This window comes from Podarcis pityusensis (genome assembly GCF_964106645.2).
Source record: "Podarcis pityusensis genome assembly, chromosome: 14".
In the NCBI taxonomy this organism is placed as follows: Eukaryota; Metazoa; Chordata; class Lepidosauria; order Squamata; family Lacertidae; genus Podarcis; species Podarcis pityusensis.
Genome location: NC_138039.1, coordinates 4,036,775 through 4,050,601, shown reverse-complemented (window position 1 = coordinate 4,050,601; position 13,827 = coordinate 4,036,775). Strand labels below are relative to the sequence as shown.

The 13,827-nt window shown below is 43.2% G+C and overlaps 1 protein-coding gene and 1 long non-coding RNA gene across 2 annotated transcripts in view; one reads left to right on the top strand and one right to left on the bottom strand.

The window, feature by feature from the left end:
• MAD1L1 (mitotic arrest deficient 1 like 1) overlaps positions 1-8,459 on the bottom strand; it is a 479,230-nt gene extending 470,771 nt beyond the window's left edge. Inside the window, exons 1-3 of the mRNA XM_080981045.1 lie at positions 8,314-8,459; positions 2,509-2,671; positions 565-705 (exon numbers count right to left, since the gene is read on the bottom strand). Of these exons, the coding sequence (XP_080837171.1) occupies positions 565-705; positions 2,509-2,671; positions 8,314-8,333 (324 nt within the window). The 5' untranslated portion in view covers positions 8,334-8,459. The remainder of the gene's footprint in view (positions 1-564; positions 706-2,508; positions 2,672-8,313) is intronic.
• The window catches only part of LOC308463145, a 795,191-nt gene extending 781,993 nt beyond the window's left edge, over positions 1-13,198 (top strand). The window contains exon 2 of the long non-coding RNA XR_013979483.1: positions 12,390-13,198. This is a non-coding gene — a long non-coding RNA (uncharacterized lncRNA). The remainder of the gene's footprint in view (positions 1-12,389) is intronic.
• The last annotated feature ends 629 nt before the right edge of the window (positions 13,199-13,827 follow it).

The window sequence follows — 13,827 nt, the reverse complement described above, 5'->3', positions numbered from 1 at the left end:
TAAGAGCTTACCCAGTGAATTTATGGCTAAAGAGGGATTTGAATCCAGTTTCCCCAATTCAATTCACTATCTTCTACATTAGCTTTCACCAAGCTAATACCCTCCAGATGTTTTGGACTAAAATTCTCATTCACCCCAACCAGCATGGCCATGCTGTGTGGAGCTAATGGGAGTTGTAGTCCAAAATATCTCCAAGGCACCAGGTTGGTGAAGGCCACTTTTTCTTATGCTTAAAACTGGTGCACAGGGCTTTGAAGACCCAACTATCAGCTGACTGTGAGGGCAAAAAAACAATCACCTATTGTCACTGTAATGCCATGGTATTTAACAGGTGAGCAACCTGCAAGAGGTGGGAAAGGAAAGTATTCAGCCTGCCCACGAGATCCAGTTACCCACCCCCATTTTAAATGCTTCTAAAAGAAACCACACAACTCTTCTGTGCATTAACAACATGATCACAAGATCCTAGAAATTTACCATCAAACCAAGTCAATCATGAGGTGGTCTAAAAGAGGCTCTGGTTGATGTCTCTACTAATCAACGGTGTATTACTAGCAAACTAACCTCAAAATTTCTTGCATTTGCATTAGCCTCCTTCTCAAGCTCAATTCGAGCCCTTTTGTGACTCAGTTCCATTTGCATTTTCTCCCGCTCCATTTGCAAAAACTGTGCCTCTGAACGTATTTGCCCAGCCTGATCTTCACGCTGATGAGGAAAGAAAAAATAAATATAAGCAGCAGCACAAAGCGTTCTACTGAAGGCACTCAAAGCATTTTAGGAACTCTGCATGTTTTGTCACTTCCCTGTGCCCCCTAACTTCTGCCTGAAGGAAGAGCCCAGTATAACAAACAAGAAGCAAAGAATGTGTGGACATGATTACACCTTTGGATGGGAGGTCACAGAAAGCCCTTTTTTAAAACTTGAAACATTTTAGTCAAAGGAAACCAAATAGTTCTTACAACCATCTTATACATGACGAAGCTGTGGCAAAGGGTTAAGGGTGCAATTCCAACAACGTTCCATCAGAATAGGGATTTCCACTTGTGTAACAGGACTTCCCATCCACCCATGCTCTCGCATACACTGTCCACAAATGTGCAACAGATTCAGGAACAACACTGTGCAAGCAGAAATCCCTGCACTGGTGGAACAATTGCCTTAGTACTATGCTGAATTCCACAAAAATAACTTTTTAAACCTCCAAACCTAAGCAAATGAGAGACTGGAAAGAAAAGAGTAAGATTTCTCATTCCTTCCTCCCAATGCTCCCTATTAACATTAGAAAGGCGCCCTCACTATGCTGTCTTAGACACATGCTTAAAACTTTATTTCAGAAAATGTATTCCAGACACATAATTTAGTTATATATACTTGCTTTTATTATTTCCTGATTCTATCTATTATTGACAATTATTCTACATTGTTTTATTTCTGCCCTCTAAATAAATAAATAAAAATGTTTCCTCATACCAACTAGAAAATTATTCTTCAGATGTACAAGTGGGCTCAAGTAAGAACTCTCCACAGTGCAGAGATAGCATACCAACTTCGCAGAAGCCTTTGGTTTCTATCCAAGTCATCCTAATATGCATTAGCATGAATAATAAGGCCTATATCAAATACTTTGCACATAAGAGAAAAACTACCTCCACTGCTGAAAAAATGTAGTAAATGTAGTAAAAACAGTTCAAAAGAGAGGGGCACAGTATTCTACAAATAGCATCTGGCAGAAAACATACTGGAAGATGCTCTTTAAAAAGAACATGCAGCAATAGCAGCAAACTGTGAAGAGTTGTCATCTACATTTTTAGAAAAGCTTATTTGCATCATTTTTTTTTTTATTTTTTTGCAATATTCATCATGAGCTGCTTTAGATTTCTATGATAAAAAGTAGGGCCAAAACCTAAGTAAATAAAATAAATTCATGGATCATTTCTTTTTATTATCATATTTAAAAAAATTAATAAACTAGGTAACAAAAAACAAACAAAACTCAGATCAGTTAACTGAGCCTTATATTCTATAACAGTAAACTATCTGAACCTTTCTCTGCTTCTGTGTGGTGACTGGTTTTGAGAGCAACTCCCAGGGTGGGAATCTCACCTGAGATTCTAAACAGAGACCATATACACTGTCCAACACAACTTGGAGGAATGATGGGATAAGAACTGAAGAAAAAATTCAAAAGCAATGGTCTCTATTCCCCCTCCCCCTCCATGTTTTAACTTAGTCATGAATGAAATTTCCATTTGTCTAGGAAATCCTGATGTTCTTGCTAACTTAAGCATTCTGGCACATGTCATTCATTTAAGAGTAGCCTTACTCAGCCTGGTGCCCTCCAGACGTTTTGACCAAAATTCCCATCCACTTTGGCCAACACTTGGAGGCCATCAGGTCAGGGGAAAGCTGATTTAGTATACTACTCCAATCAGGCTCTGACAGTGAAGGTGACTGCTTTGCCTGCTTATTGTAACTACGGAAGAACAAATGAATTTAAGGAAGTCTCACCTTCATCATCTGCTCATACTGCATCTGCAGAGAACCTTGAGGTACTTGTGTGGTAGCCAATTCAGATGTATCTTCCACAGGATGTGACAAGTAGTTGTTGAATGATTTTAGAATAGAGAAGACCACTGTATTTCCTTCCTCCTCATCCACGTGCACCGGACCTCTGCAGACATAAGATCATAGACAAATCTCAATGTGCAACTAGTTATATCCAAACCACCACTACCCAATAAATGAACCACTTCCCAGATAACATAAAGTAAATGAGAGCTGGTGTGGTGCAGGTCTCAAACTATGGTCCATGAGCTCCATTCATGTGATCCATGGAAAGGTTGCGGAAAAGTCAAGAATATTGGTACCTGGTCCTGCACTCCAATTATTTTTTTCTGACAACAAAGCTTGAGGCCATTTTGACCAGGGCTGATTATTAAACAGGCTAATATGTGGTAGCATTAAGCATTTGATAATATTAAACAATTGCCTAGGGCTCATGACTGTTCACAGTGTTGATTTTGATTATTATGCCGGTACTGGAGAAAGAAAGTTGTTAAAATACAAGTTATATGTTTTGACTTATAGAATAAATAAGTAATTACATGGTCCACCAATAGCCCTGCCGATTTTCAAATGACAACAAGGGAGAAAGTCTGAAAACAATTGGGGTAGTGCTTAAGAGTAGATCTGGGGAGGCACATGTTTGAAACCCTGCTCAATTAAGAAGATCTCAGAGTCACCTTGGGACAGTCACTGTCTCTCTCAGTCCACCATTGTTTGCAGAGCTTTTGTGAGGTTAAAATGGGGAGAAAGGAACAATTTATAACACCCCTAATTCCTTGAAGAAAGGGATGGAATAAAAACATAACACAGAGATGAATAGTTAAAGTCCAGCCTTTCCCATTGACACTGAAGCACTATTAAAACTCGAACAAAATGTCCTTGCGGTATGAACTTTTGCAGCAGCTGAACACAAGCTATCAAAAATGTTGAGGATGCACATTTCCCCTTTACACTTCACCTTTGCCAACAGCACTACAGGTCAAATTCTGGAAAATACATGATCCCCATAATATGTGAAGCTGATGTAAGGAAGAGGATGTGAATCATTTGAGAAGAACAGATATATCATGTTTCCGGAAACCCTGGGATTCCTCAATGAAAAGATCAATTACTCTTTAATGTGCTTGTTGTTTTCTGTCCTAGGCTCCTTTGAGAGGAAGAGTGGGATATATATTTGATAGAGATGTAAAAGCACCATGCAAAACAAAAAAAATGCCCTTGGAGACAGTGATGCAGCAAGAAAGCCGTAAGCCATTTCTTGTCTCTGTTAGAGAAGCACATATGTGAAAGACCTCCCCACTTCCATAGTCCTCTTCACATACCAGAAGCTTCTTTCATTTCCCACAGGGCATCTGCAGAAAGAGTGCAAGTCTTTAACACTACCTCTATACTCTTCAAAGCCAGCAGGAAAAGGATCACAATCTCCCATCCACCAGGTTCTTCCTCCATGAAGTGGACAGGGTCAGCAGTAATTTTAAGTACTGGCTGGCTAATCAGTCAAGCCAAGGTTTGTGGACTACACAAGAGTGGATTACACAAGAGTGGCAAGAAAATTGATGTAGAGTGCTCCCCAAAGACAGAATACTGAAAAACAGTGGAATAGAGGTAAATGGTTTTGTTGCAGGTGTGCTTCAGTGTTTTAAATAACTGTCCTATGCAAGGTAGTTCAGAAGATCACAAGATGAAGAGGGAGCCAAAGGAGATATCTAAGGTCAGCCTCGTAAATCAGTCTTCAAAAGTTACTCATCTGCATTGCATGATTGCTTCAGAGGAATGGAAGTCCCTGCTGTGTAGGTGGATTATAGTAAATAAATACATTTTTAAAAGTTTGTATTACACAAAGTGGTGTCAGCCAGATTGATTTCCATGCTGGTTATAAATGATAGGGCGCTTTCCCCTCCTTTGCTAGCACAAAACCTGTCCCTCCTCTACCAACCTGCTCATTCTGCATTGAATTCCTAGCCATCTATGCCTACCAGGTGAATACAAGAGGACTACATAAAACTAAATAAGCAAATAAGAATTTGTGCTTGCACTTAAGAATCTTCTTCAGTCATAAATAGAGCTGCTACCAACAAAGTTGATGTGTGCATGTAATAATTTGAATTTGAATACAGCATCTAGAAAGTTGAAAACATAATTTTTTCAGCCTCCTCTTAAAAGCAAAACCTATCCTCTCCTACAACTTGAACCATCTTCCAGTCTATTTGCAGCAGTTGCTGAAGTCATTAAAAAGTCTCTTACAAAGATTTAGCATCAATGTGGGTGTCTGCTATAACCCTTCTAACCAGACTAAAGACTCGGATGATGCCTTCCTAGAGCAGATTACAAAATATTCAAAAAGGAGAGATATAGCAGTAACAGGAGACTTCAGCTTCCCTGATATCTGTTGGAACGCCAACTCTGCCAAGAATGTAAGATCCAACAAATTCCTCAATTGCCTCACTGACAATTTCATTTCACAGATGGTGGAAGAAGCAACAAGGGGATCATCTATCATGGACCTGGTCTTAACAAACAAGGAGCAACTAATCAATGAAGTGGAAGTACTGGGAAATTTGGGAGGAAACAATAATGTCCTCTTGGGTTTCATGAGACAAGGGAAAGCTGAGTGAAATCAGAAATGCACTCTGGACTTTAAGGCTGATTTCAAAAAGTTTAAGAAGCTGGATGAGATCCTATGGTCAGAAATACTTAAAAGAGAAAGGAGTCCAAGATGGATGGGAGTTTATGGATGTACGTAATCTCAGAGCCTGTCTATAATCTTTGAGAATTCTTGGAGAACAGGTGAGGTCCTTGCAGGCTGGAAGTGGCAAATGTCCCCATTCTCCAAAAGGGGGGCAGGGAGACCCAAGTAACTACCAACCAGTCAGCTTGATGTCAGTACCAGGAAAGGTCCTAGAACCAATAATTAAATAAGTCAGTCTGTGAGCAGTTAGAAAAGTATGTTGTGTTTACTAAGACCCAACATGGGTTTCTCAAAAACAAGTAATGCCAGACAAATCTCAATTCCTTTACTGATAGACTTACAAGCTTGCTGGATAAGATGAATGTTGTGGATGTAGTGTATCTAGATTTCAGTAAGGCTTTTAACAAAGTCCCCATGGTATTCTTCTGGAAAAGCTAATAAAATATAGGCTGGATAAGGTAAACTGTTAGAAGGATTTGTAGCTGGTTGACTGACCAAGCCCAAAGTGTGCTCACTAATGGTTCCTCATCATCCTGGAAAAAAGTGGTAAGTGGGATGCCACAGGGTTCTGTCCTGGGCCCATTGTTGTTCAACATCTTTGTAAACAACTTGGATGAAGGAATGGAGGGGATGCTCAATAATTTTGCAGAAGACACCAAACTGGGAGCAGTAGCTATTGCCACAGAAAACAGAATCAGGACTGAATATGACCTAAACAGACTGGAGAACTGGGCCAATACTTTTTTTAAAATTGAATTTCAATAGGGACAAATGTAAGGTTCTACACTTAGGCAGGAAGAGCCAGCTGCACAAATATAAAATGGGGGACGCCTGGATTGCCAGCAGTACATGTAAAAGAATCTAGGGGTCTTAACATGAGTCAGTAGTGTGATGCAGCAGCAAAAAATGTTATTGCTATTCTAGGCTGCGTCAACAGAAGTATGGTGTCCAGATCATAGTACTACTCTATTCTGCCTTGGTCAGACCACATCTGGAGTACTGTAGGATACTGACAAGATGGAATGTGTGCAGAGGAGGGCAACCATAAGTATCTGTTGCGGGACAGGGACTGTGGGCAACATCATGGGAAGGGAGATTTGCAGGACCAAGGTGAAACTGTCAAGCTCCCTTGTCAGTAGTTTTCCAATGTTGTTAATGTAATCTTGTTATAGCTACAGAACTGAAATGTTGTTTTTGTATGTTCTTATGAAATTATTTTTGTCATAGTTGATTTGGGGTGTATTCCTGCCTTCTTTGCCGTAAGTTGTTTTTAAACATGATCTGGGTGTGTGTATATAGCAAAGCAGCATACACTGGAACCTCGGGTTGCAAACGTGATCCATGCGGGAGGCACGCTCGCAACCCGCAGCGTTCGCAACCCGCAGCACCGCGTCTGCGCACACGTGGGTCGTGATTCAGTGTTTCTGCGCATGTGCCAAAACCCAGAAGTAACCTGTTCCGGTACTTCCAGGTTTGGCACGGTACACAACCCAAAATCGCATAACCTGAAGCATCTGTAACCCGAGGTACCACTGTACAAATAAAATTAAGAAAGAAGCATCAGTGCCAGGGAGCCATGCCACTCAAAAATGACAATTTTATCCCTGACCTGGTATAAAGCACCTTCCTATATTTTTTGTTATTATTTGTTACAGCTGGACACCACACATGCCATACATATCTGTTGCCAATGAGCTTTATCCCTGTCTTATCTTTGTTTCCACCCTGTAACTAAATCCCCAAAGATTATGTTAAGGATGGTGGGGGGGTCCTACATCCCACCCTCACTCTGAGGAGAGGAAAATCTCCCCAGCAACAGGTGACTTTAATAAGGGCATGTGGTCAATAAAGGTCAGTCAGTATGTAAATGAACAGAGTTGTAAATGAGTCAGCAATTGAGTCTCAGAGCCTGATGGCTAGAGAAGGAATTAAGCTGTTTTATTTGACCAGTGTAATTTTTTGTAAATAATAAAGATTTTCTGTAAAAATAAACTCTGCTGCAAGCCTTGTAAAGAATACAACCCAAGAGTAGTTGCTCCTTATCAGCCTACTGGATTGCATGAGGACAAAAGAGGTCCTTTGAACAGCTGAGGAGCGAAGGAAGCAGCACTCTAGACATGCTCATGAGTCGCGATCTTGGAAATTTTCTGGAAAGCGGCACATGCCCTGGAGAGATACCTAATTCAGCATTGCTTATTTTATTTGTAGTTAGTGAACTTTTTAAAGCATATGTTGATTTTTGTCCCAATACAGCTCAAGCATTTATTTATGATATATTACTTGCATTCATATGCCACCTTTTTCTCCAAGGAGCTCAAACTGGTGTACATGGCTACCCCCACCCTCATCATTTAATCCCCACAACAACCCTGTGAGGTAGGCTAGGCTGAGAGGCAGCGACTGGCCCTCCAAGGTCACACCAAGTGAGCTTCAAGGCTGAGTGGGGGAGGATTCGAACCCAGGCCTCTCCCAGGTCTTATTCCAGCCCTCCAACCCCTACGGGCTCTGAAACCCGACATCTATAAACATTTGACCAGAAATATGACAACTTTCGAGACGGAAAAGTTCTCCGGGAGGGAGCAGGGTAGGAAAGCGGAGGGGCGGGAGGCGTCGAGCACCCTCGATGAGGCGAAGCGCACTCTGAACATGCCCAGAGGCACTCTCGATTTTACCTCAGAAACCAAGCCTGGGGGCGCCGCTGAAGTTTCTGGACAGCAACTCATTCCCGTGAGAAGTCGAGGATCGAGAAAACTCCCGCTCTCGATGAGAAGCGCACTCTGAACATGCCCAGGAGAACTCTCTCTCTCTCTCTCTCTCATTCCAGGTTGCCCTCGGAAGCGCCGTGCGAGAGTTACAGACAGGCACGAACCCCCCCCCCTCCCCGGGATGAACCTCTCCTCGTGGGAAGAAGGCGCGTCTCTTCCCTCACACCAGGGCGGACGGAGAGGGAACCGGCAGCGCTCCGTCGCCAACGGCGAGTTTTACCTCAGGGGGACCCTCCGCGCCCGCGGCCAGCTGACTAGGCCCGGGGCCCTCGGCTCCCGGCCTCGCCTACTCACCCTTCTCCCCAGCCGGCCATGTCCCCCTCGCGCTCGCCGACGCCAACCGGCCGCCGCTCTCGACTCTCTTCCCCGCTTGGATCTCCCTCCTCAGCCCGGGCGCCGAGATATTGCGAGACTTCCCCGCCAAGCTCCCGCGAGATTATCGCGGGCGCGCGCCCAGCGCTCCCTTGCTCGCGCGCTCTCTCTCTCCTCCGGTCCTTCGCTTTCGCCCCACCTCCTACCGTAATGCAGCGAGTATTAACCCCCATGCTTCTCTTCCCGCCGTCGTGTCGGGAATGTGCGCGCATCCCCGCTGCCCGCTCGCCCGCCTGGTTTGATGTAAGCGCGCAGCGGCCGCAGTGCCGGATTTGCGTAGAACCTAATCAAGCTATAGCTTAGGGCCCCACTCTCTTGGCCCCCCCCCCAAAATATACTTCTTAATTTTTTAAAGAATGTTAGAGTGATGTTGGACTGAAAATAAGCGGTTTCCAGCTGTACAGGTTAAAGTTAATGATAGACTAAGATTAAAAATTAGGATTAAAGATGTTTAAAGAAATGGAAATTTAACATTAAGAGGGAAAATTTTAATGTTAAATGATACTAAAACTAAAGATCAGGTTTAAAGAAGTTGAAGTTATATATTTCAATATTTTATTAAAGCTAAAGATTGGGATTAAAAAAGTGGAAAAGAAATTGCTGGACAAACAATTTGGATTGGAATACAAAAGAGGGAGGTATGAGGAAGTCCAGAAAATAAGTAACTAAAAAATGGAAATGGAAAAGAGATATTGTTTTTAATTGTTATGTTTTTTGTTCTTTTATTGTTGAATCTTGGTTTTTTTGTGTGTGTTTTTGTTATATGTATTGTGTATGTTTTTCTTTTCTTTCTTTGTTGTTCAAAACTTTAATAAAAATTATATAAAAAAAAATATATATATATACTTCTTAATTTTATTTCAGTATTAATATACTGCTTCTTAATTGTATTTCAGTTCAACAATTACTTTGATAAAATACATATTTTGTTATGTGCAAATGGCTTTAGATACCTATTAGTGTTACCATAAAGCACCAATGCTGCAGCAAGCAAAGGCTCTAGCAGCTCAGCCAGCTGCTTGTGGCTGGAAAGCCAGACAGGATGTTTGTGACTGTTGCCATGGGAACAAAGGGGCAGTCCATTCTGTACTGAGCACCGGATGTTAGCTCAGTGTGTGTGTGTCATATGACCCGTACTGGATGTACTTGGGAGGAGTTTCTTCTTGCTGTTGTTGAGTGCAGACATGATTCTCTGTACTGATGTAAGAGGCAGAAATAAATGATGTAAATAGTTTTCTGTCTGCTTCTTTCCCCTCCCTGGGGACACCAAAGGGGAGAGAGGAAGAACGGTGTGTTCCTCTCATACATCTGAGAAGAATCGCCGGACCTCGCCTGCTTATCAGCAGAGGTTGGGAGACGCGGGGAGGTCGACAGGAATATCTGCCGGTGCCTACGCTGTGGCACATTCCTCTGACCCAAGCAGAATTCCAACAGTGGCAGCCTTCGGATGGTTGCGATTCATCGGACATCTGCATGAGAGGCTGATGGATTGTCCTCCTCTGCTCCAAGGAGGAAGAGAAGCCTCTGAAAGAAGCCAGAGGCTCCACAGACAGCTGATGGAAAGAAGAGGTGTTTTCCAGAGCAACAAAGTTCAAGGTATGCTGCATTTCGGGCTAAAAGTGTGAACACAGGAAGATTAATTCCCTGGTTCACGGAGCTGCGTTTCAAAGAAAACAAGAGCTCCGGAGGAAGAGGCCTGCAGCTTGGAGGCTGAAGCCTGCATTCCACAAATTTTTGTGGTAGATAAGATGTCTTATTGAAATGCATTGTTGCTAGGTAACGGTCCTGGAAAGTTACTGGCAAAGGGGCTGGACTCTGCGTGTAAGCCTGGGAAAGCGAAACAAAACCAGAGACTGTTTTGGCTACAAGTTTACGAGCTCTTGGAAGGGACTTTTCAATAGCAGCCTGAGTTTAGCTGCCAGGTGCAAAGAGCGTAAACAATTTGCAGTTTGCTGCGTGAGAAAGGAAAAAACAATTGTTGGATTTTACAGTTTGTTTGACAGCGAGCTAGAGGCTTGGCTTCAAGATGGATGCCAAGAAAGGGGGAGGTTTGCCTTGCCCACCTCCCTTAACCAATGACAATTATTCATCTTGGTCTGTAAAGATGAAGGCCCTGCTGCAGAATCAGAGGCTTTTTGATGTAATTGAAAACCCCATCCCTGCAGCACCAACCAGAGGTTGGGAGTCACAGAATGTAAGGGCCAGGACTGCTATAATTCTGTGTGTCTCAGATGATCAGTTGGTGCATGTTCAGCATTTAGAAAATGCGAAAGAGGTATGGGACACGCTGCGTACAACGCATCAGAGAGATGCTGGTTCTTCAGCGTTGCTGTATTTTGAGAAATTGACCAATCTGAGACTTGCGCCTGATGGAGATGTTCAAGCGCACCTGACAGAAATGAAGTTTCTGTGTCAACAGATGATGGAACGCAATTTTCGTCTTCAGGAGGAAGTGTTTTGCTTCATGATGATAAACAGCCTTAGCCGCACCTACAAGGTTGTTGCCAGTCAGCTTGGTTCCCTACCGGCCGCGCAGCTGACCGCGGAGAGAGTTTGTGCTGTGGTCCTGAATGAACACGACAGACTTGCTGCACTGGAAGAAAAAGACAGGGGGAGGGAAGAACAGAGTTCTAATTCCCCCACTGCTGATGCTACTGGAGAGCATGGTGTAGCATTGAGTGCTGTCCGATGCTACAATTGTGGACAGACTGGGCATCTACAGCGAAACTGTAAGAAGCCGCGCCAGTCAAGAGGAGCAAAGAGCAGCTCTACGAAGCCTCAGGCGTCAGGCAAAAGCCGTACCAAGTGCCAGGTGAAACCTGCAAAGGCTATGATGGCGAAAGGAACCACGCCAGATGTTGGGAACGCATTCATAATCGACACGGGCTGTACAAAACATTTGTGCCCGCACAGAGGACTGTTTTCGACGTTGAAGAAGCAAAGCTTCACTGTGAAACAGGCCAACGGTCAAGAGTTGGAAGCGACTGGAATTGGGACTGTGTATCTTGAGAGTCTGAACTTGACTATAAATGATGTTTACCTGGTTCCAGAACTGAGATTTAATCTGCTGAGCGTGTCGCAGATTGCAAAGAAAGGACTGAAACTGTCCTATGATGCTAAAAGCTGCAAGATCTACAAAGATGGAGAACTGTTTCTTACTGCCAAAGAGAAAGATGGACTGTATTTGTTGACTTTTGATCAAAGTGATTACATGAAATGTAATTCTTCTGATGTTTCTAACGAAATCTCTCTTGCAGGTGTGACCAGTGTGAGCACCAGGAAGGTGACTACGACCAAGAAGGTCGACAGAGCATTTCAGCGGGTGTATGCTGATGTGATTGGTCCTCTAGAACCATCTAGAGGCGGTGCACGATTTTACCTTTTGTGTGTGGATTGTTTCACTAATTATTCTTGGGTTTATATGATGGAGAAACCGCAAGAAACTTTAGAAAAGTTTCAGGAGTTTTGTGACAAGGTTAAAAGTATGCATGATGCTAACATTGATTGTCTTTTCACAGATGAGAAGCAAATTTTTCTGTTACAGAAGTTTCAGAAGTTCCTGGATGGAAAAGGGATAGACCACAAAGTTGCAGTTTCGCAAGAAGCGTGGAACAGGGGGGTCTCTGTTAGAGTGAACAAAGAATTGCAAAAGGGGATGAATGCGCAATTGCTGAGTTCACATTTGCCACATGAATATTGGGCCGAATCGCTAGCGTCCTATCTTCATGTGTGGTTGAGAAAGGTCTCAACAGAGTTGGGATGTTCTCCTTTTGAGAAGCTGTTCAATAGAAAACCTTCTGTTGCCTATTTTAAGGTTTTCGGGTCTCATGTGAGAACAGAAGCTCCAGGTGGAGTAAAGAATGCCAGAGGCATTTTTGTGGGTTATGAAAAAGGTCTCTACAGAGTAATTTTATCTGAATCTGGTCAGGTGATTCTCACAAGGTTTCTAGAGAGTGCTCCTGAACAGGAGAGGTTGATTGTTCACGCATTTCCCACAGAGGATTCTGATGATGATGATGAGTTTGATCTTATTGAGTTCAGTAGTACTGATGATGACACTGATAGCTCAGAGAGTTCAGTTGTAACAGTCATTGAGAGGAAATCTCACACAATGGATAGACCTTCACAGATGAAGGAAGAACCACTGATTGCTACTGGTTCTCGACAGAGTCCAAAGGTTGAACCAGTGAGCACAGAGGATCAGAACCTCATACGTAGGTCTGAGAGAGCAACGAAGGGTGTACCACCCAAGAGGTATTCAAAGGAGTTTGCTAACCTTGCATATGTTGCTATTGTAAACGACCAAGGACAGATTGAAGCTGTGTCTGAGTCAGAGACAAAAGCACAACAGAGAGTTGTTAACCAAGGTAATGCGAAGTCACACAACCAGAGAGGTACATTGGTTAAACCAGTGGCGGGTAGTTCCAAGGGTGGAACTGAAACAACAGGGGAATGTTATAAATATAACAACTGTTTGTTTTCTTCTCTGGATGACGCTTTGCTCGCAGCACGCATTGATACTTTAGGGGGAGTATGTTACCATAAAGCACCAATGCTGCAGCAAGCAAAGGCTCTAGCAGCTCAGCCAGCTGCTTGTGGCTGGAAAGCCAGACAGGATGTTTGTGACTGTTGCCATGGGAACAAAGGGGCAGTCCATTCTGTACTGAGCACCGGATGTTAGCTCAGTGTGTGTGTGTCATATGACCCGTACTGGATGTACTTGGGAGGAGTTTCTTCTTGCTGTTGTTGAGTGCAGACATGATTCTCTGTACTGATGTAAGAGGCAGAAATAAATGATGTAAATAGTTTTCTGTCTGCTTCTTTCCCCTCCCTGGGGACACCAAAGGGGAGAGAGGAAGAACGGTGTGTTCCTCTCATACATCTGAGAAGAATCGCCGGACCTCGCCTGCTTATCAGCAGAGGTTGGGAGACGCGGGGAGGTCGACAGGAATATCTGCCGGTGCCTACGCTGTGGCACATTCCTCTGACCCAAGCAGAATTCCAACAATTAGGTCCATAAATTACCGTATAGCATCTACTGAACACAAAAAACAGCGACAATTTGTTGTTGACTAAGGACAGCTGGACATATTATTAATAATAATAATAATAATTATTATTATTATTATTATTATTATTATTATTATTATTATTTATTATTTGTACCCTGCCCATCTGGCTTGGTTTCCCCAGCCACTCTGGGCGGCTTCCAACAAAGATGAAAAATACATTAAAATGTCACACATTAAAAACTTCCCTGAACAGGGCTGCCTTCAGATGTCTTCTAGATGTTAGGTACCGGTAGTTGTTTATCTCTTTGACATCTAATGGGAGGGCGTTCCACAGGGTGGGCGCCACTACCGAGAAGGCCCTCTGCCTGGTTCCCTGTAGCTTTCTTTCTCGTAATGAGGGAACTGCCAGAAGGCCCTTGGAGCT